General features: G+C 57.2%; 1 protein-coding gene across 20 annotated transcripts in view; it reads right to left on the bottom strand.

Moving 5' to 3' along the window:
* Nucleotides 1–1672: 1672 nt before the first annotated feature.
* The window catches only part of MAST2 (microtubule associated serine/threonine kinase 2), a 161476-nt gene continuing 140253 nt past the window's right edge, over nt 1673–22895 (bottom strand). For 10 of the 20 annotated variants that reach the window (XM_020987612.2, XM_020987614.2, XM_020987616.2 and 7 more), the window contains 17 exons: nt 20963–21024; nt 20078–20163; nt 19129–19337; nt 17794–17932; nt 17370–17502; nt 14769–14934; nt 14455–14556; nt 14086–14208; nt 12317–12426; nt 11434–11588; nt 11037–11299; nt 10590–10805; nt 9802–10028; nt 9541–9663; nt 7654–7790; nt 7297–7508; nt 1673–7075 (listed from right to left, as the gene is read on the bottom strand). In XM_020987612.2, the coding sequence (XP_020843271.1) occupies nt 5610–7075; nt 7297–7508; nt 7654–7790; nt 9541–9663; nt 9802–10028; nt 10590–10805; nt 11037–11299; nt 11434–11588; nt 12317–12426; nt 14086–14208; nt 14455–14556; nt 14769–14934; nt 17370–17502; nt 17794–17932; nt 19129–19337; nt 20078–20163; nt 20963–21024 (3929 nt within the window). In that variant the 3' untranslated portion in view covers nt 1673–5609. The remainder of the gene's footprint in view (nt 7076–7296; nt 7509–7653; nt 7791–9540; nt 9664–9801; nt 10029–10589; nt 10806–11036; nt 11300–11433; nt 11589–12316; nt 12427–14085; nt 14209–14454; nt 14557–14768; nt 14935–17369; nt 17503–17793; nt 17933–19128; nt 19338–20077; nt 20164–20962; nt 21025–22895) is intronic. The other 10 variants (XM_020987615.2, XM_078156611.1, XM_020987610.2 and 7 more) reach the window with 4 other exon arrangements.

Here is a 22895-nt window from a genome sequence, read left to right as displayed (position 1 = left end):
AACTCGGGCTGTGCTGGAGCCAGCTTGAACCAGACCATGCTATCCCGGTTGTTACATTTTCAGTGACAGCATTTATACCTCAGAAATTGGAAAATGCTACAAAGCAGGCCTTGATTTATTAGTTGATTGTCTAGACTTAAGGTGATGGAGGAAATGTTACTACTGCAGATTAAATTTAAAAGGGTGTTGTGGGCACATTCCCCTACTCCCCACCCCAGCCTGGAGAGCAGGTTGTTAAACATTTACCAGCACATCTGGTCATATCCTTTAGTAGTCTAACCTGTGTGTGGCTGAGTCATCTTTTGGGGTCACGTAAAATTGGGAGGTAGATTAAAGTGGCAACAGGATGAGGGCACATACATTCAAACCCTTCAACTAGATCAAAACCAGGCACAGGCACTAATGCGAAAAAGCGGAAGGGGCAGGGACCCGAGGCAAATCTGTCTGTATGAGGAGGCTGGATCCTACTTCTGCCCTCAGGAGCTGGAGCAACATGAGCTCGGACTGCCACCTGGTGGCCTTCACGGAGAATGGTCCCACCACTTCAGTGGTAATAGAAAAAGCAGGTGTGTAAGACGGGAGCAGTTGTCCATTTACAGGACTAAGATTGGAAACAGAAGGGAACTAGATTTTGGAGACCCTTGAGTACCAGGTTGAGCAGTCTGTATTTTATCCTAGAGGCAACAGGAAGTGTCAAAGAATTTACAGTAATGGAGTGACACAGCCAAATCCATCCTTTAGGAATATCAATGTGGGTGCTGCTAGGTCAAATTGGAAAGGAAAGAAAGTGGGGGTGGAGACAGCAATTAGGAGACTAACGAAGTAGTCCAGAAGAGATGTGATGAAAGCTCAGACTCAGATACCAGAACAGTGATTGGAGCTCTGTCAACAAGAATATTTATATAGAGTTTTAAGGTTTGCAAAGCACTTTACAAATATGATCTCATTGGATCCTCATGAAAACCCTTAGAGGTAAATAACATTTTTTTTAAGTGAGGCAGTTGGGGTTAAATGACTTGCCCAAGGTCACACAGCTGGTGTCAAGTATCTGAGGGCAGATTAGATTTGAACTCAGGTCCTCCTGACTCCAGGGCCTGTGCTCTATCCACTGTGCCACCTAGCTGCCCCACTAGCTAACATTCTCATCCCTATTTTACAGACAGGAAAACTGAGGCAGATAGCAGTTGTGACCTGCCTAGAATCACCCAGCTAGTATTCCAGGTTAGATCTTAATGTATTGATACTTATTATAATGTCATCTCTTGGCAAATGGCAGGGGTTTGGGGCTGACCTCAGAGAGCCTGGTCTTCTGTTCCCCGTACCACCCTCTTATGGGCCCCATGACAGAGAAAGGAAAGCAGTCGAGTCCTTGGTATATCCCTAAAAGTCATTTTATTCCCCTGTAGGCTGTTCAGGAATCTGCCATCCATTAACTCTGACAGTCCTATGAGGGCTCTTCCCTAGAGCTCTATGTTTGACCCGGCTTGTCTCACTCTGGGATTCCCCACTACCCTGGACACAAAGTTGGAGTCTTTAATGAAAGTCCAAAGACTGCTTTCTGAAAAATTATTCTCCTCCCCATTTTTGGATCCACATTACCAAAAAAAAAAAGTCATTTCCCCAAATTATGTTTGACAGTTTATAGCATACACCTTAAAAATGACAGTTCAAGTTTACGAGTAAAACACATTTATTTGAACACAGCTAAACCCACAGAAGGAGCTGCACTTCTCTCTGAAGTCCCCGCCCACACTCACTCATTGGGGAGAGCACAGATGGGCTTCCACTAGGACAGTCTTCCCATCACAGCTTCTTTTGAGTTTACACACTATTGGGATTCCAAGCTATCCTGCAGAACCAGGCCAAGTCACCCTGGCCACCCATTTGGCTTGCCTTTCTGAGGGATAATCTAATTATATATTAAGTTACTATCACCATACAAAAACGACAGCTTAGGAGCAGGAGACTACTGAGACGGGAGGAAAGGGAAAACCAACGTTCTGGGTTTGGCAACTCTTTTGGGGTCCCAGCTTGGGGCAGTACCACCAAGACCTTACAAGGAGGCGTGCTTACAGGCATGGGCATGTCCTATGGACCTCCAGGACACAGTGGTTGACAAATGAGATAAAAGGATTCTATTGTTCCAAGGAGCTTAGAAAGTAAACTCCGGGAAGGCAGGGACTGTCCTGCTTTTGTCTTTAGTTAGCACAGTGCCTGGCAAAGAGGAAGCTGGGTAATGCTTCAGGAAGCATGCTATGGTTCCCTCCCAAGTGCCAACCCTCACTGCTCTGCTACCACGGTCAGGATCTGAGGAACGTGCCTTCCTTCGATCCTGGCAGTCACCGTAGGCCCAAGAATGGGACCCAAGCCTCTCATGGGGAACTACATTCTTGAAGAACTTAGCAGACCATCCAGTGGAAGACTCAGAAAAGGACAAACACCAGACTCCAAAGAAGACTCCTGTGTCCTATCGAGCACCGTTCATTCTCGGGACCCGCCATTACTCCTGCTCTGTCCCCACAAGTCACTTCAGCCTGATGGCTGGCCCCAGGCTCTGGTCCTGCCCGAAGCCTCCCCTGGAGCCTACGGTGGCCCCTGGCTCCGTGCTTCTATAAGAAACATCTCCCTTGATCAAGCATGGTGGACACACCCCATACAGACTGGCTTCACCATCCCCACAGACTGGGTCAAGTGACAATAGAGAAAACAGAGAGTGGCTGGATCAAACCCCGCGGGCACAGAGGTTGGGAGGTGAGGAGAGGAGAGATCAATTCTCCAGAGACCTTGAGGAGATATCACAGGTAGCAGCAGAGGATGCACAATCTCAAGTATTATTTTTTGGAGGCAACTGGGGTTAAGCGACTTGCCCAGGGTCACACAGCTAGTATCAGAGGCTGGATTTGAACTCAGGTCCTCCTGACTCCAGAGCTGGTGCTCTATCCACTGCACCACCTAGCTGCCCCAATCTCAAGTATTATTACTGAAAAAGACAACTGAGTGATTATTAAGACACCCAAGTGCGTGTCTAGTTTTCCACCTTCAGGTTGGAGGACGCCTTTGATCACTACGGGCTCAAAGAGGAGCAGACAGGCTTCCACCAGCCTTTCCCCCTCCCCTTTGCCTCTGGCTGAAAGCTGAGGAAAATGCAAGACCCTGCGGTGCCAGGTACTGGCCAGTCTCCACGCTTTTGCACAGGCTGTCCCCTATGCCTGGAATTGCCTCTCTCTTCCCCTCTGCCTCATGGAATCTCTTTCTTCAAGACTCAAGCACCCCCTTCTATGAGGAACTTACCACCCTTACCCCCAGCCAGAGACATCGGTGTTGCAGCTCCCTAAAAACCTTGAACTTTGTCTAAATACGTTGTCTTCTCCATTTGAACAGGAGCCCCCTTGAGAGCAGAACAGCTTCACTTCTATCTCTGAATCCCCAGCCCTCTGCACAGCGCCTGGCATAAAGGAGAAAAGGCAACATGGCATAGAGGACAGAGGCCCTGGCTTGGCATTACGGAACCGCGAGCTCACCACCTGCCTCAGACAGTTGCCAGCTGTAACAATGGGGCAAGCCACAAGCCTGCAGAGCATCTGGATAAAGGGGTTGGAGCCAAGGGCCATTTTACAAATGGCCCCTCAAGAACCCTTGACAGAACAGGAACAACCCTGTTGGATGACCCTGATTGTTACTATCTGGGGAGACTGATCTCCTGGAGGAAGCCCAACCCTGAGTCCACATCCAAGCAGTCTGTCTGGATGCCTGCCTGCAGGCAGCATCCTTCCCTAGACTGTGGCTGAAGCTCCCACCCCAGCCCTGTGGCCACTCCAGGGTGGGGCATAACCATCCACATGGGACAGACCAAGTGGAGTAAGTTTGGTGCCCAGACTGGGATGTGCTCATCCATCTGCACGTGTCTTGGGCAGATGCTAAAATTCTGCTGGGCCCAGAAAGACGGGGAAAAGGAAGGAGGAAGAGAAAGGGCCAGATGCTTTGGGGAAAACGCCAAGTCCTTTTATGCACTCCATTCTGTTTTTCTCTGCCGGCAGTGCACACGGCCAACGAGTCACACAACAGTCTCAGAACTAGAATGGAGAGGTGTACGGTGGGGAGTGGGGGCTGCAGCACACACCGTAAAGGAATACATGAGAGGAGGGCCAAGAACGACACTGTAGATGGATTACCATGAATGGTTCTCTCGAAATCCTTCTGATTGTCATGAGAACTTCCCCCAGGGTGAGGCCATGGGAGGGCGAGGGTGGGGGTGGGGCACAGTGCACATCCCCGGGGTGGCCCCAGCGATCACGCCCTGGTGTGCTTCATGCTTCCCTGGGTCTGACTCTGCTCTTAGTCTGTAAGCTGTGGTGGGGCAGGAGGTCTCATCCTAGCTTTCTACTTCCCCCCAACGCCTTGCCCTTGACAGGCACTTCATGTGTGTAGCAGCTCTGCCCCCCCTCCCGAGGAGCGCTTCTAAAGGCCCTAGGAAAGCTCTGGGGATCACTGGGCACCCTCTCCACCCCACTAAAACACCTTCCCCACCCTCTAGTGTCCCAGAGTTCAAGGTTAGATTTCCCCATGTTGCTTAACCTCAGCCTCAAGGTGGTGGGGTTCCCAGTCCTGCCCTTTGGCCAACCAGGACTCCTAGGAAGCTAGTTCTGGTCCCTCTGGGCTGCTGATTCCCAAGGCCCCTAAGCCCTCACTTCCTCGGCTGCCCCCACCCCAGCCTTTTCCATCTCCTAGGCATAAGCACCAGGGCCACGTGAAGCTCTGCTTGTTTTCATATTTAAAAAAATACATATATTTCACAGAAGAGTTTGCACAGCCACAGGCAGGTGGGTGAAGGGGCTGGGGCTCAGTGGGCATCCTGAGGGGCCAGAGAGCTGGGCCTGAGCATCCCCACCCAGGACATGCAGCAGATCCCTGCACTCAGCAAGAGGGGGCCTTACTTAATCCCTTAAACCCAGGGATCACCCAGAAGAGCCCCTACTGCTCTTCCTTCCTAGAGAACAACTCCTTGGATGCAGCTTTTGCTTCAGTCCAGAACCACCTTCTCTCCCCCACCCCCCCAGCCTCACCTCCAACATCCACTCTTGCTAAGACAGCCCAGGAGCTCAGACCCTACTACACCATCTTTCAGTTACACCTCCCTCAAGGCTCAGAGAGCCCAGGCTAACCCTGAGAGACAAATGGGAGTCAGGGAAACCATGTCCCCTCGCCCGCACACTTCATCCCCCTATCCAAGTGCCTGCAGCTCTGAGGAACAGGCCCTTGGGACATGGGAGATGAGGGAGAGGGCTGAGGCTGCCCTCCCTGCCTCCACTCACTTGGGGTGGGATCCCCAGGCCACCCTGTCGCTGCCTATGGCTACTAGCGCTGTGCACTGTACAGCCTCGAGGGGGACAAGACTGCAACCACAAGCCTGGCCCTGGTGACCACGACGGCTGGGACTAGCACAGATGGATGCTTCATGGGCCCCAGCAGGGGCAGTGGCCCGGCACTGGGCACGGCCTACTGCCAGGGTCCCCCCTTCTCCCTGCTCCCCACAGAGATAGCGGCACACCAGTCGTTTCCATGAGCATATATTACACAGGCGGGAGGGACTGGGGCCCCAGGCCCGGCAGCTACGTTCTTCTCAGGAGGTCATCACACTCCAGAGCACAGTCATGAGGTTCATGCGGGGCTCTTGGGGGCACAGTCTCCTCATGCCCAGCGGGCTGCAGGTGCCCTTTGCACTGGGGGGCCTGCCTGCTGTCACCAGCAGCATCCGGCACCTTGGTGCTACTCAAAGCTAGTTCCTCCTTCTCTGCCCAGGGGCACTTGGGCTCCCAAGGTGGACATGGGGCAGGGCTGAGGCTGGGGGTGATGTGGGCCAGGGGCTGGGAAGGGCTGGTGAGCTGTGCGGCCCAGGGCTGGCTGGGCGGGGAGGGCCCCTCTAGCTTGGACCCAGGCTGCAGGCTCAGGGCGGCCTGGGATGAGACTGTGTCCCAGCTGTGCCCCCCCTCAGGCAGGGTGGGCACTTGCAGGGGCAGAGGCCAGAGCTGGATTGGGCCTGAGCTGCTCCCAGGGGCTTGCACTGGGCGTGGACCCGGGCAAGGGAGGGGACTTCCTGACAGCCAAGGACAAAGTGCTACAAGTGAGTCGCCCCGGGGGAGCGTGGGCTCTGTGGAGGGTGCACCCCAAGGACCCCCAGAACTCGAGGAGCCCTGAGGAGAGTCCTGAGCACCAGGGGAACTCGGGGGTGCCTTGGCCCCCGGGGCCTGGCTCTTGCCAGATACCAGCTGCATCACGGTGCCCGAGGCAGCTTCATCAGCCAGCGTCCTCATCGGGATGCCAGGGGTCGCTGGGGGTGGCCGAGCTCTGCCCCACGGGTCCTGGGGCCCACGGGGGTTTTCTTTGGCACTCTCTTGGGCCTGGCGGGGCCCCTGGCCTTGTCCATCCTGGCTGTTCTCAGAGCCATCATCATCCGTGTCATCCTCATCCTCAGAGGAGTCCACCTCGCGGATGGCCTCCTGCTTCTGCAGGGCCTCCCGGCGCTCGGCTCGGTCATGCCGGATGGTGCCCAGGCTGCGAGAGGCTGCCTTGGGCAGCGGGGCCTTGTCCCCTGGGTCACTGGGCAGCACCAGCTCCTTCTTGACCTCACAGGGGGCCAGGTCCAGGCTAGGCTTGCGCGAGGCAGACAGCTTCTTCTCTGAGGCCCCCAGGGCCGCCCCCAGCTTCTCGGCTGACTGGACCCTTTTTAGGAGCGGGGAGCGTGGCGGCTCAGCACTTTTGGGCCTCGAGATCTGCCGGCCCAAGGGTGGTGAGGAGTGCAGCTTTCCTGGGAAGGCTGCAGGGCTGCTGGTCAGGGCATGGCCAGGCAGAGGAGACGGGGATCGCTGGGGAGAGGTGGCCTGAGGGGTGGGTGACGGAGTGTGTGCCAGGGGGGACAGGGGGATGCTGCCTGCCGATTTGCGCCGGGGCGAGCGATACTGCCGCTGCAGCTTGGGGGCCAGGCCATGCAGGGAGCTGGGGCGGATGTGGCCAGAGCTAGCTGGAGAGTTGGGCACACTGGAGCTGGGTGAGCTGCTCTGGGAGGAATTTCCACCTACTTTGGAGAAAGAGTGAGAGAGAGAAAGTGAGAGCCTCAGAAACAAGAGGAGCCCAGCCCATCTCCCACCCAGGATGCTGCCCCTCCCCCTCCAGCCCCGGCTCAAGGTGGTGCTACAGGGGGCTCTGGTACCAGCTCCAGGCCTGTGCTCATTCTTGATCTCTGAGAAGGTGGGGCCCAAGGCAGGGGCCCCTCAAGGGGAAAGTACAGCTTCCAGGTACCTGAATGTGAGGCTTCAGGGGCCCCTCGGTAGCCCTGGGTTGGAGAGCGTGGGGCCAGGCTGTGGCTGTGGCTGTGGCCGTGACCGTGTGTTGGGGAGCCAGGCCCGCTCTCTCCAGAGGACAGGGAGCGGCTGAGGGACGACAGGCTGCGGCTTGTGTGCAGCAAGGATGCCTGCTTGGTGATCTTCCGAAACAGGGAGCCCCTCTTCCTGCTGCCAAGAGAAGGGCCATGATGCTGCAGGTGGGTATGGGCAGGGGGCCCAGGGGTCAACAGTCAGATCTGGGGGAGGTGGGACATGCAGGGTGCATGTGTGTGCGTGTGCTCGTCTGGGGGCCGGGTGCCCAGGCCTCACCCACCTCTCAGGCCCATCCTTGGCCCTGCTCTTCCTGTCTCTTCGGGCCATCTTGGACCTGTGGCTGCCCTTCCGTGCAGGGCCCACTCTGATCGATGTGTTCTCAAAGGGTGTTGTCGAGATGGAGACCTTGTTCCCGCTCTGATGGGCACAAGGAGGGGCAGGTCAGCTCAAGAGGCAAAGGGAAGAAGGGCCCTATCGGATCAGGGCCCGAGCTGAGGGAGCCTCAGAGACCATCATAACCAATGGCCTCACTTTAGAGAAGAAGAAACTGAGGCCCCCAAAAGGAGAAGTGACTGACCCAAGTCACACATAGAGCACCCAGGCGTGCCCTGCCCCTGGCTGCCTCCTAACTTTGGGAGGCCATCACACTCAGGGAGCTATGAGGCTGCGATCAGAGAGGGATGTGATGGTGCTGCCACCCTCGGCCTGGCTCAGTTATCAATTATTCTTATGAATTATTCTCAGTATCTCAGCAAGAGAGACAGAGAGACAGAGAAAGAGAGACAGAAGCAGAGACAGACAGACAGATGTAAACTCTAGCAAGGAAGGGCCTGGCTGAGCATGTGGGGAAAGGGCGAAGGAAGAAGACTACAGACCACCCAAGTGAAGGGAGGAAAACAGACAAAGTCTGGCAGACGGCTCGCCACACCCCCGCTGCAGGGCTGCCTGGCAGGTTCATCCTTCAGAAGATGGAGGATCAAGAAGGCGAAAGCAGGGAGCAGCGAGGCTGGAAATCAGGGAATCCTGGGGGATGAAGACGTGGTGAAAGAAGGAATGCGCCAGCCTCCTCCCCCTTGGAGAAATATTAGGAACCAGGCACTTCTCCAGCCTGCGGAATCTGCTACACATACCTGCTGCATCATCACCACCGTCGTCACTGTAGCTAATGTTACAGGGCGCCTCCTACGTGCCAGGCCCTGCGCTAAGTGCTTACAAATATCTTCTCATTTGATCCTCACAACAATCCTCAGAGGCAGCTGCTGTTATTATCCCCATTTTACATGAGGGAAATGATGCAAACAGAGGTGAAGTGACTTGCCCAGGGTCACACAAGTAGTAAGCCCATGAGGCTGGATTTGAACTCAGGTCTTCCTGACTCCAGGCCCTCTTTGCCACCAGCTGGTGGGCCACATTTTTAGGAAAATGATGCCCTGCACTGAAGCCTTTTTTCTCCTTTACCAAAATCCTAACTATCTCTAAAGGGGCAAGGGATTTAAACCGAGGGAGAATCTGTTGTCCCTGCAGACAGAATCAGGGCAGCGAGCGACAAGACTGGAGCAAAGGCCAGGATGGGAAGCCCCGAGTCTCCACAAAGGCATTGAGGGCAGCCCCCTCCTCTCCTCAGGGAACAGCCTGGACCCAGAAAGTGCCTGGGGCCTCAGAAGAGGTCAGCCGTCACCCACCCCTGCTGCAAGGCGGCATCATAGCGTGGAATTCTGAGGACTGTTTGGGAAGAGGAGAAATTCAGCTGACAAAAGCCTGGGCCAGACAGCGAGCTTTGCAGAGACCCTTCCTGTCTCTTTGTATCTCTGTCTCTCTCTCTCTGTCTTTGCTTCTGTCTGTCTCTGTCTCTCTTGGCTGAGATACTCAGAATAATTTATTAGAATAACTAATGAATTGTCTCGGGAAGGCTGATGCCCCCATGGCACAGTGGAGCCTTCTTTTTCTTTCACACTGGCCATAGTGTGACGTGTGGCACCCTAGATCTGGGGAAAGCAGATTTCACAGGGTTCAAAGCACAGACAGGGAGAATCCTGTGAGCCAGAATCAAGGGCTTCACGGTAGTCAGCCCAACCCCCGGGGGCCCAGCGCCCGTCCCCCAAAAGCTCCCCAAAGCCTTGCAGTCCCCCCCCCAAGGCTGGCTCACAGGGGTGAGGCCCTTCCTCACCTTGAGGATCAACTCCACCACCTCGGTATGCACCAGCCCGTGCACAGGCTCGCCGTTGACATGCGTGATGAGATCGCCCTCCCGCAATCCTGCCTCGCTGGCCGGGCCCCCGTCCTCCACGTGCTGCCTCCAACAAGAGACCAGCTCTGAGCTCTTTCCTGCCTCATTCTCCCTGGGAGCCCTGGGCTTCCTCTGTCTCCCGATGGCCTGGGATGACTAAGGCTGCCCGGCCCACTCTCCAGCTGGCCCACACAGACATACCCAGACTATGTGCTGCACAGTGTAAACGTCGGTGTCCCCCATGTAGACCCGGATGGCTCGCAGGGTAAAGCCATACTTCTTGGCAGCTCGGTGAATCACGATGGGCGGCTTCAGGCTGCTGATGGCCGGAGAGAAGTCTCTGCTTGGGGACGAGTCCCGGGATGAGGGATTGGATGACTGGGAGTGGGGGGACATTGGGCTGGCCAAGGGGGAGCATCCGTGGTGGTCTGGAGCAGAAACATGGGCCCAGTAAGTCACCTCCCCTCCTATCTCACCGTCCCCCACTTCATGCACCTCTTCTACCCCCAGGCTCCAGCTGCCAGTGCCTGCCCCCAGGGCCATCACCACACACACACACACACACACACACACACACACACACACACACACACACACACACACACACACACACACACGCAATCTACAGCCAAGAACACAAAAAGGAAACACCAACTGCAATCTGGAAAGTGGCTCATACTCCAGACTCAGGGCAGGCCCTGAGCTGTTACGGTCACTCCCACAGACTTGAGGGTATCCAGCCGTCCAGGCCCCAGGCTCTCAGCCCCCATGACACACACGTAGAGTCACACTACTCATGGTCTCCTATGGTCCAGAGGCACATGCACAAACACCCACACGTATGCACACACGCACACACATATGCACAGACAACAGCGTCCCTCCGGTCATAGACCCACAGACACATGGAGGAAGAAGACCTGGGCTGGCCCCACAGACACATGGAGGAAGAAGACCTGGGCTGGCCCTGGACCCTGGACTGCCCTCACCTGAGGGGATGAGAAGGGACAGGGCAGTGGCTGAGGCCGATTTGATGACTTTATTGGCAGGCCTGGGTGTGTGCTTATCTCCAGACTCCCCGGACAGCAGCCGGTGGCGTGCCCGCCGCACGGCCAGGTCGCTGATGGCCTTAGGCGTGGAGCTTTCCAGGCCTTCATGGCTATTCCGGCGGCCTTGCTGGGCACAGACGTTCGCAGGACTCCCACCTACAGCGGCAGTCGTGAGAGACCAGAACCCCCCAGTCAATCTCTGGTGATCGGCACCTTTAGAGCCGCTGGGCTGAGCCCAGGGACAGAGCCATGGGACTCTTACAAATGTCTCAGGAGCCCCCTGCTAAGTTCTGCTTCCCATCTCCTCCCCCCCCCACCCACAGGGCACTCCTCTGATAGGTGCCCCACGCCCCGAAAAGACACTGGCAGTTCAGGCAGTCACCGGACCTGGCTCCTTGTCCCCCTGTGCTTTGCGCTCTCCCAGCTGCTCAGGAGTGGACCTGGGCCCACCCTCTCTGGGCTGTGGAGTGAGGAACGCCGCACCCTCTGTCAGCTGCTGGCTCTCCCGGGGGCTGCCTCCTGCCTCGTCAGATGCGTCTGGGAAACGGGGTGCATCCAGTGCCCCTGAACAGCGCCGCCGCACCCCAAGAGGGGGGCTGGAGTCGCTCTCTGTGTGGGAGGATTCAGACACTGACAGCCGCTTCCGCAATCTGCAGGGGAAGACACAGCCTGGGTGTGGATTCCCTCCCTCCCTAGGGATCACCCCAAGGCATTTCCAGAACTGGCCAAGCCCTGAGTGCCCAGCACATCATCTCCCTCGCCCACACCGAGCCCTCCTACTCACATTTCAGGGGAGCCGATCACCCAGCCCCGGTCTTTGCCCTGAAGGCCACTGAGACCGTCCAACTTGTCCTCCTTCTCCTCGCTGAGGCTGCGCTTGGTAGGGGGTGGGGTCCTGCGCTCCTCCAGCAGGGAGAGTCTCTCCAGGCTGCTGTACACCTAATGGGGCGGGCAGGCAGAGGTCAGGGACAGAGGCTGGGGCAGCAGAGGGAGATGAACGAGGGCCGGCGGGGAAACCGGGGGGACAAGGGGGCGCCCAGCAATCACGCGGAAGGCAAGGATGGCCAGCAGCACGGAGGGCCCAGGGGAGCTTCCGTTCACTGTGGATCCTGCCAACATGGCTGCACGGCTCCCCGCAGGAGCACGTGTTCTACAGCTCATGTGAGGGCAGCGCAGGCAAACGGTGGCACCCACCAGGGAAGCGGGACAGACAGCAGGATGAGGGGACGAGGGATTAAAGGGAAGCTGGGAGGGTGAGACGGAAGGGTGAGCCAGAGGAGCAGAAGGGGGGCGCTCCCTGAGGCAGAACCATTCTGGGGGAGCGACCACGGCCAAGTGTGCTGAGGAGAGGGTGACAAGCTGATGCTGTGGGGATGGGGACGTCAACACGTACACCGAATCCCCAGTACAAAAATAGGGCCGTGGCCCACCAATACCTATGGGCCCTTCTAGCCCTAAGCCCCAGGATGCCCAAGAGCCTGGCCACACCTCTCCCAGTCCCCGAGACAGCTGCTGGCTCCAGACTAAGACAGGCCAGGCCTTCCTCTCCCCTCCAGCTTTGCCTTTGCGCTCCCACCAGGCTAGAATCCCCTTCCAGTGCCTTCTGGGCACCCCCAGTCCTGGGCTGACTAGCCCCAGACCCTCTGGAGATGCCCCAAGACCCATACCTTACTAAACCTCGGGGAGCATGAAGAAAACTGACGGATTTCCACATGGTCATCGTCGTTGGCATCATCTTCATCCTCCGAATCCACGTGTCGGTAACGTTCTGAGCGAGCTGGGACAGACACGTGGGCAGGCTAGGCTGAGGAAGGGTTCCGCCCCTCCCAGCAGAGGCCCCGGGGTAGGGTGGTGGTGTAGGGCTGCCCCAGTGAGTCTGGGAGCCCCGAAGGGCTGGGGGCACCTCATCGCACCCTGCTGCAAACAAGTGTCCCCGTCCCAATCCTAGGAGTATCCTGGGGAGGGGGAAGGGGGTGGACCAGAGCGTGGTTCTCAGTGTTGGATGATGGCAGCTTAGATGAGGAAGGGGGTTTGACTGCCCAATGTGCCTGGCTGGGCACGAGGCCTCACTCAGGGTGGGCCTCCTGGTGAGATGGGCAGAGGAAGCCAGGAGCTGAGTAAAAGGTGGCTTGGCAACTCAGCGGGGCCAGGATCTGAAGCAGCTACAGGGAGAGGAGAGGGGCTTGCACGCAGGGTCTGAAGAGCCAGACCTCATCCTGTCTCCAACACTTTCTAGTGTTGTCCTGAGCTGCACCCCGCCCCCATCCATAAAACAGCTAATGGGCAGCCAATGCCCCACATGGGGACGGTGAGAGAAGAGCTTGTGGCCCCAAGAGGGCCCAGTGAACGACATCCTTGTGTCCCAAAAGAGCTGGCGGCAAGGGGGAAGGCTGGGCCACTGCCAGGGGTGGCAGAAACGAAAGAGGGGCCAGGAGGGAGGCAAACGTCAGCCCAGTTTTCCCAAAAGGGAAGAGAATCAAGTCTGTAAACTAGAGATGGTGAGCATGACCTTGATTCCTGGGGAACGTCTAGAAAGGGTCACGAAAGGGCTGGATGGTTAGGAAGCCAGGGATCCCCAAGAGCCCACATGGCTCTATTCACACCAGCTCACATGGTGAAGGCCAGGCTGCACATGACTCCTGCTCGGAGAGGGCTGCTAGCCCAGCGTAAGAGGAGTGTGCTGCGGATGGGGCTGGATGGAGCATGGCAGGATGCTGGAAAAACACACTAGATGGGAGAACAGTAAAATGGATTTGGAATCACTGAGTGGTCAGACCCAGTTCTTAGTGGCCGACTGGGCAGAAGGTCTCCAGGGGAGAGCCCCAGGGATCGCGCTTTGGCCCAGCACCATCCCACGCTTTTCACAACGCCTGGCAGAGAGGCCTCGATGACCAGCTCGACAGATTGGCAGATGCCAACGTCGGGAGGGAGAGAGCTGACACAGCAAATGAGTCAGGATCCAGAGGGATCTTGGCAGGCCCTTGAGAACGAGGCTGGACTGACAAGATGAAATTCAAAAGGGATGAACGTCAAGTCTTACACTTGGGTTATAGAGAAATCAAGGCCCACATCTGGAATGCTGTGGTCAATTCTGGGAGCACTGATAAGCTGCAGACCATCCAGAGGATGGCAACCCGGGTCAGGACTGGCTGTGAGCCCAGGCCACGGGAGGATCTGCTGCATGGACGTACTCCAGAGAAGACCGGGGGGGACAGAGGAGATGGCCCCAGAGGGTAGCCCCAGGAGACGAGGGGGAGGCATGGAGAGGGTGACAAAGGCTGGAGGGTCAGGATAAACTGCCACGAGGGGGGAGGGGAGGGGGGTGATGCTAGAAGCAGTCACACCGCCAACCAACGGGCTGGAAGGTGGGGATAAGCCGAGCCCCAGGGGAGACACCAGGCAGGCTCAGGGTCACCCCTGGCCCCCAGCCCCTTACTGTCAAAGTAGCTCGTGTCATCCTCGGACTCCAGCTGTGGAATGAACTCAGCCTTCTGACGCAGCAGGCCCGTCCAGTCCAGGTCCTTGAAGAAACGATGCTGCCTCACCTCGCTGGCGCTGCCTATAAAGGGATGTGGTGTGGGCAGGGGAGAGAGAGAACGGCCACAGTCTCAGACCGGCACAGAAAGGGAAGGAAACCAGGGGCCATGAGCTGCAGGCCCTGGGGCCTGGCCAGGGGAACATGCGCCCCAAACTGACCAGGGTCTCTGCAAAAGCAGTCCACGAGACAAGCCTTGTGGCTGGCATCCTGGGTCACAGCCAAGCCCTTGCCCTCACTGCCCAGCCCTGGCTGTCACCTGTAGCCTACCTGTGCCCATCCTCTCCAAAGGGTTCTGGTGCAGCAGCTTGGAGGTGAGGTCCTGGGCATCAGGAGGGAGGGCGTCATCACCCTCAGGCCACGCAATCTCATCTGAGGACAGGAGGAGCAGGGATACGTGTGTGGGAGGCGGTGCGGGGGTGATGCCAGAAGCAGAAGGCAGGTCCCTCAAGGCGGCACCCACCTTTGGGTCTCCCCTAGCTCTACCCCAGGTTGGCTGCCCAGCATTCAGCCTTGTCCCAGACCACCTCCCACTCCCCACGCCAGCTGGAGGCCACGGGCCAGGTGTGCAGCCCACAACCCACCACTGATCACTTGTCCAAACAGCTCCTCGGGGGTGTCTCCGAAGAAAGGGACGCAGCCCACGAGGAATTCGTAAAGGATGACGCCCATGGCCCACCAGTCCACAGGCTTCCCGTAGCCCTGTCTCAGGATCACCTCCGGAGCGATGTACTCTGGGGTCCCACACACCTGGGCAGAGGACAAGAATCACTATCATGGTTTTCATCAACATTATCATTATTATGCCCGTTTTACGGATAAGGAAAATGGGGCTCAGAGATCATGTTTTTCCCCAGGTCACACAGGTAGTGAATGACCCGAGTTCAAATCTTGCCTCAGATACTTCCGAGCTGTGTGACCCTGGGCAAGTCACTGAATTTCTGCTGGCCTCAGTTTCCTCATCTGTAAAATGAGGATAATAACGTTTGTGAGATCCCATGTAAAGCCCCTGGAAAACCTTCAAGCACCCTCCAGACACTGGCTCTCCCCATTATCGTTTCAGTGCCTGGATTCAAACCAGCTCATCTTTCCCAACTCCAAGCCCAGGTGAGTTAAGGGCCCTGGCCCCCATGCCCCACTGTTTCTGTAGCTGGAATGCCCATGGGAGAGTCCTCTCCCTGAGCCATATGGGGCTAGGTCCTGGACTTGGGTAAGGGGACATGGGTTCTAATGCTGACTCCCTTTCAAAGTCACTGAAAGACTGTGGGCAAGTCACTTGCCTATCTAGGACACTGGGCCTCTTGGTGCCTAAGCTAATTCCAGTACCTAAGCTCCCAAAGTCTATCAAGGTTTACACAATATCGGCCGACTTCAGTTAGCACTATGTGTGTATGCGTGGGGGAGGGGGAAGGGCTGAGGAGGAGGAAGAGGGACAGGCTGGGTTCAACACTGACCCCTCAGAGCACCCTCCCTGCACCAGGCCAGGCTCCTTGAAGCTGGCTGTGCTTTGTTCTGGGGTCCTGCCTGCTAGCGCCTCGCCATCTACCACCATGGCTTGAGGTGCTGTCTCCTCTCGAGAGGCCGCCAGTATCCCTTGTTAAAGAAAGGACCCTACACTGCCACAGGGAGTGTGCAGTGATGGGACTTTCCCATGATGCTCCTCAGAGCCCCAGCCTCCCTGCTCTGGCTTCAGGCCGAGTCTGTGGTGAGCCTGTTTCACATGGCACGGTCCTGGCATCCCCTTCCCGCCTCCACACGCCTACTCAGCTAATCCCCAGGTGCAGATGGCACCAAGAGCTGCTTCACAGATGCCCCCCCAAATAGCCGTGATTATGCAAATGGCTTCAATCCTTAACCTTCTCTCTATTCTTTTATGAGACTAGTTTGAGCTCTGGAATCAGAGCTGGCGCAGAGGGCGGTGAGGGGCTGACCTCAGAGTCAGGAAGAACTGAACACACGTCCTGGTGTGTGACCACAGGTAAGTCACCAACCCTCGTGGTGCCCCAACTGGGAGCTCCCTAAGCTGAGAGCAACCTAGAGCTTGGCATAGTGGAGACAGCGCCAGCTTAGCACTCAGGAAGACCTCACAGAATCCCCTGGATGTCACTTCCCTGACTGCCCCACAGACCTTGTGAGCTGCCATAAAACAGGGACCCTTTACCCGCCGCCCCACCCACGACAAGCAGACATCTGCATTTTCCTGGCAGACGTCCAGGGTGTGGAAGCCCATTACACCTAGCCAGGCATCCCCCTCCACTCTGGGGAGCAGAGCCTTAATTTACCTTTTTGCAGCTCCTGCCCCATGCTCCTGGCTCTGCCCTGGGAGAAAGGCAGAACAGGTCCAGAAGCTTCTCCCACAGGCCGGAGGGTCTAAGTTAGCTAGGAGCCTCTAAGCCTGGCCCTTTCCTGCCCTGTTTGCCTTCTCCAGATGCCCTTCCAGTTATTCATTCCCAGCACCATCCACAGTACCCCCCATGGGCTCAGGCCAGGGCAAAGTGGCCTGGGACCACATCATACTGCTAAGTCCTAGGGAGCCTGCAGTCCACAAAGCCCCCCTCTGCCCCCCCGTGGGCACACCCCACCCCCCCATCTGGTGTTTGTGAAGAACCATGAAGGCCAAAGGCTGAACTTTTGACTTATTCCTACTAAATTTCCCCTTATTACCGGACCCAATGCTCTTGCCCAACAAGACAGTTTTAGAGCCTGGTTCCCCCTCCTCTTCCCCACTAGGCATCCGCTGGAGACCCTTCTGTGCCCTCTACTTGCTCAGTGTTTGACCAGGAGTGAGTCACAGAACCACTCCCCCACCCCACCCCTCCACCAAGAGGCACAGGGCCTCACACTGCCTATATCACAGGTCTGCACAGCAGGGATGAAGAGGCTGCCCCCAGGCTGAGTGTTTTACTAGGTTTCAAGGCATGGCATGAGAGGCAGCCCAGTGTGGTGGGAGGTGAGCTGGCCCCAAGCTCTGTCATTCACACATCCTGACAAGTCACTCATCCGCTCAGAGCACTAAGGAGCTCTCTGGGAGTCCAAGCTTCAGAGTTTTGTCCTATGGGACTTCTCAGGTGGGGTCCCTGCGCCCCACCCCGTCCAGGGCCTCGGGCCCTCTCCTCCCCCATCTTCCTCCTCAGCAGGCAGCCCGAGCCAGGCCGGCTGTGGCAGGGCATCCCAGAGCTACTCACCTGCTTGTCCAGGAACTCCCGGGCGTCCTTCTCAATGTGGCCCTCGTACAGGTTTGTGGTCAGGCTCATGAGGCCTATTTTGGAGAGCCCAAAGTCGGTCAGTTTGATGTGACCCATGGATGTTATCAGGAGGCTGAAGACAAAGAAACAAACCTGGCTCAGGCCTTCCCCTGCCCTGCACCCCACCCCCCCACCTGCAACACCCCACCCCATGCGGGCGCCCAGCTGTGCAGCTATGCCCAGCTCCCAACGTGGGTATGAAGGGGCCCAGGAGCAGTCGTGGCAGCCGACAGACGACGGCCTGCTCGTAGCGGCCAAGCCCAGCAGGCAGGAGTCCGTTCAGGGCCAGCCTGTGCAGAGGCCTGAAGAGTGGCCGGCTGCTGGACTGCAGCAGGCTGGAGGCAGCCCCCCAGAGGCTCCTTACTTGTCAGGCTTGAGGTCCCGGTGCACAATGCCATAGTTGTGCAGATATTCCAACGCCAGCACGGTCTCAGCAAAGTACATGCGTGCCATGTCGACGGGCAGGGCCCCAATGTTCTTCAGCAGTGTGGCACAGTCGCCCCCTGCAATGACAGCGCCCACAGCAGCTTTGACACCTCCCAGGCTAAACAAAGCTTGGCTATGACAGGGACTGGTAGCCTTCCTCGGGTGCCCTCTCTGGGCTGAGCACAGGACCTAGCAAAGACCCATTCCTCGGGAACAGCCTCCTTGGCTCTCTCTGGGCCACACGTGGAGAGGGGTATCTGATGGGGCAGTGGAGAGAGTGTCAGGCTGAAGTCAGGAAGACCCGAGTGAAAATCTGCCCTTAAACCCTTCCTAGCTGCATGACGCGAGGCAAGTTAGTTAACCTCTGCCTGCTTCGGCTTCTTCAACTGTAAAACGGAGATAATAACAGTGCCTACCACCCAGGGTTGTTGTGACAGCAAAACGAGATAATACCTGCTCTTAGCCCAGTGTGTGGTATGTAGTAGGTGCCATATAAGTGTTAGTTATTTTGAGGCAGCTAGGTGGTACAGTGGATAGAACAACGCGCCTGGAATCTGCAAGGCCTGAGTTCAAATCCAGTCTCGGACCCTTCCTAGCTGTGTGACCTTGGGCAAGTCACAATCTCTGTTTGCTTCAGTTTCCTCATCTGTAAAATGAGGATGATAACAGCATCTACCTTGCAGGGTTGCTGGAGGGAACAAATGAGGCAATGTCTGTAAAGTGCCACACACGCACGAGGGGCTGCAGAAATGCTTCCCTTTCCCACATCAAAAGCTGAACACTTTTTCTAGGACACATGACCCTTGACCTCTTGACCTCACTGACCCACTGACCACTTGCCTCCTGGAGCTGGACCCTCCCCTGGCTCTTCTACCTCTCCGGCTCCTCTGTTCAACAAAATGATACAAAAGGCAAAGCTTGCCGCCCTCTGGGGAGACCCCAGCAGCTCCCCTGGGCTTGCACCATCTCCAGGAGACAATGGGAATCCAGCCCCACGTCACCCACCGGCCTCTCTCTGGGTCTCAAACCCAGTCTGTCCCCAGCTGAGCTCCCCGGCTCCCCTCCGACTGCTGAGGGCACTGCTGTGGCTCCCGTCACCACCCCTTGGCCCACACATAAGCTGGTGCCCAGTCCCATCGTCTCTTCCTCCCCTGGACCGACCTCCCGTCTGGGGCTGCCACCGGGGCCGCCACCTGACCTGACAGCCCCGACGTACTCCGAGCTCCAGGAGGCCACCCCTCTGGTCTGCACTGGCTCCGGCGAGGCCCCCTACCTTCCACGTACTCCATGACCATGCACAGGTGGCGCCTGGTCTCAAAGGAGCAGAACATGCTGACGACAAAGGGGTTCTCAGCGAAAGTGAGGATGTCACGCTCCACGAACGCCTGCTGGATCTGGTTGCGCAGGATGAGGTTTTGCTTGTTGACCTTCTTCATGGCAAAGCGCTGGCGGGTGGACCTGTGGCGTACCAGGAACACGGCCCTGCAAGGCACGACGTGGCCTCAGCGGGATGACACCGCCCCACCCCGCCCCAGAAGGCAGGGGCTCCTCGGGATCCTCGGGCCGGGGAGGGGCGACGGGCAGGCAAAGCAATCCGAGTCACAAGCCCGGGTCTGGGCCCCAGAGCCGAAAAACACTGATGAAGCACCTACTACACGCTGAGCACCGTGCGATGAAAGAGTCGGTTCTGTTCACAAAGGGCTTGTCCTCCAAGGAGGGGCAACAAGGCCACTCTGGGCACTGGGCACAAAGCCTGGCACGCAGGAAGTGCTAAAGCAGTGTTTGTGCACTGACTGGTAAACAGCATTATCAACACCAATATGGGGTGTCCCAAAAGTCTCTGGGCCTCAATTCCAGGAAAACTCCTAAGACATCTTCTTAAAGGGCTGGCTGGTGAGGACTTCAGAGAGGGCCAGAAGCATCGATCACACCAAGCGCTGCAGCCTCAAACCCTTCTGACAGCTCACAGGTCTCTGCCCCTCCAGGGCTCAGCCCAGGACATCACAGGCTAAGGGGAAGCGCCACACGGCCTGCAGACCCGGCTGGCCCCCTCTCCCCCCGAGAATCTAAGCCTGGTAAGACCCTCTGGAGCACGTCCCTAACACCAGGGCCTGGGTCTGTCCATGCAATGTTAGAGTACCCCAGTCCTGTCTAAAGCGCACTGGTGCTGGGCTCGGTCCATGCCAGGGGCAGGGGCAGGGGCACCAGGGCAGGGTCCTTACCCATAGGCCCCATTGCTGATCAGCTTGATTGTCTCAAACTCATCTTCAGATGGTGTCTTCTTGGGCTGCAAAACAGCCCCTCGGCCCTGCAAGGGAAGAGGAAAAAAAAAACAGCATGCTTTGGCTTTTCTCAAAACCTGATCCATCCACCTGCTTCAGGAGGCAGTGTGCCCAAGGGAGGCCTCAGCTGCTCACACCCCTCACCCCCAACCATGATGTTTTGGGTAAAGATGCAAGGCAGGCCCACAGCCCCACAGCCCCACCGCCCACCGGACCTGCAGTGGAATCCTTCTTTAAGGGCTGTACTCCTAACTCCAGAGCCTCAAAAGAAGGAATTGCCTGACTTTTCCATTTGTATTCTCAGTGCCTAGCAGACAGCTTTGTGCATGGAAGGTGCTTGATAAAGCTTGCCCATTCATTCATTCACTCATTCACTCGTTCATTCACTCATTCGTTCACTCACTCATTCGTTCATTTATACCAAGCACCACTCCCCCCGAGACAAGAGACATGTCGCATGTGTCACGTGGGATGTGGCCATGCCCCTCGTTCTAGCATCAAGCTGCTTTGTTGGGAGGGATTCATTTCAGAAAGGTATCCAGGGGCCGTAAGAGGTGGTATGGCAGAGCAGCTAGGGTCAGGAAGACCTGCATTCAAATCCTGCTTCAGACACTTATGAGCTGTGTGACCCTGGGCAAATCATTTGACCTCTCTCAGACTCAGTTTCCCCTTCGGTAAAACAGGCAGGGTTGGAATGAAGTCCCTTTCATCTCTGAATCTATGATTCCTCTCTTGGCCCCACCCTGCTGAGCCTCTGGCTACTCAGCAACCTAGGCCAGGGCTCCAGGACAAGGGGGCAGGCAGGGTCACCCCAAAGATCATTACCTCAACTGAGTCATCTGTCTCAGGAGTGTCTGGGCTGTCGTAGCTGTTCAGCTGGGCCATTTCTGAAGAGGGAGGGAGGGGGGGAGACACAGGCTTGAGTGAGAGTGAGGCTCATGTATGTTCCCAGGGCCCAGCCCACCCACAGGCTCCTCTTCAGCACAGACAGAGCTGAATCTGTTTAGAGTCAAACCACACAGCCCACTGCCCATGGGAGGAAGTCTGGTGGGAGGTGGGAAGCAGCTGCAGACTTCAATTCCCACTGAGGTGCCTTTCCCTGATCTGGACAGGTTCTGCCCACACAGAAGCTGCCCCTGGAGCTAACCTGGGACCTTCCCCACCAAGAGCCAACAGGTCTGGGTTCATGGGAGGAGGGGGAGGCCAGGAAGACATGGAAGCCTATTAGCTCAGGCACTCAGTGAGCAGCCACAAGCCTCCGGCCTAGCTCCGGGAGGCCCAGGACGCACGGCAACATGACCAGGCTGGTACTGGGGGATTCCCATTCATCCCAGGGCAAATGGCATCTGGCTCCCAGGCCCAAGGCCACCAGCTTTCTCACTGTCCTGGGAGGCATCTCTCTTGACTGCTGCGGTCCCTCCCTCCGAGAAGCCCAGCCATCACCCAGCAGCAGCCCTCTCAGCATCCACTGGCCTGGGACTATCCTGGACATCACCTCCCTGCAGGCCAGTTCAAAGGTGACTCCCTGGGGGCGCCTTCCCCGTGTGGCCCAGCTGCAATGACGCCCAAGAACAATCCTGCCCTCCATAAGTGAAAAGCGCCCTCAGCCAGCCTCCCAAAGGCAGGGCCAGAGCCAGACGCCAGGCTAGTCTGGGAGCAATGCCTCAAAGGGCAACATCTGGGTATCCCCAGAACGAGGAATCCAACTGCTCCCACTCTCTGGCCTCTGGCACTGGAAGACTGAGGCTAAGGAAAGGGAGAGGCTGCCCATAATCACCAAGGGACTCAGAGGATGGGGGCTCAGTCTACTGGTCCTTCCCCATCCCAGGCCTCATCCCCGTATATCTGGGCTTCAGAATCACTGTCTGGTGATAGGAAAAGGCCCTGCCCCTGCCCCCATCCAGCCTAGTCCTCTTGGTTGCATACCTCCTGCTTCTCTGATACTATCATGCCCTCTGGAGCCCCAACTTGTCCTCGACCTCAAGCCTTCACACAATTTCCATCTCCTGGTTCTCCTAGACACCTGCCTCCGTTGTAGAGAGTCACCCTCCCAGGGCCCCAACACCCTGGGCTAGGAGGGGAAGCCACCACACCCAAGCCCTCTGTCTTCCACCTTTATGAGGCTCCTGGCACTGAGGTCCACCTCACCATACAGACCCTGGCGGTTGTCTCCTCCCACCTCTTCATCTCGTCTTTTTCAAGGTTGACAGGAGACGTCTCCCTACGTCCCTCTCTGCTCCAATGCCTGCCCTGCTTCTCAGGGGCTTCTATGATAAATGCTTATCAGCTGTCTTGAAACAGCCAGGCCTCCCAGCCCATCAATTCCTCAATGAGATGGGTCACCAGTGCTGGCCAGAGCCCCCCTCTGCCTGACACCACCTCCTGCTGGCTTCCTGTTTGACTGTCCTGGGTCGTCTTCACTGTGTGGCCTCTTCTTTCTTTGTTTCCATCTGTTTCCCTCTCTCTGGCCTCGCTGTCCTCCCTTCACGGTCTCAGCCTCACACAGCCCTGCCCTGGTCCCCTTCTCCTGTCTCGGTCATCACCCTTTGAGCCCAGCTGGCCTCCCTCCCGTTCAGGTGCAGACCACTTTTCCTCTGAGCCCCTGTGTCCCTCTCCCCCACACTCTAGTCCTTTCTTATCCTGTCCGCTTCTCCCCACACTGACCATGACCCCAACCTGACCCCATCTCTTCTTTGCCAACTGACTCTACAAATATGCCCCTAGACGCCCCCGCCCCCTTGCCCAATTCTTCAGTCAA

This window comes from Phascolarctos cinereus, unplaced genomic scaffold, assembly GCF_003287225.1.
Source record: "Phascolarctos cinereus isolate Bilbo 61053 unplaced genomic scaffold, phaCin_HiC Scaffold_5;HRSCAF=322, whole genome shotgun sequence".
Classification (NCBI taxonomy): domain Eukaryota; kingdom Metazoa; phylum Chordata; class Mammalia; order Diprotodontia; family Phascolarctidae; genus Phascolarctos; species Phascolarctos cinereus.
Note: the sequence above shows the minus strand (reverse complement) of the source record. Positions and strands in the feature narration are given on the sequence as shown.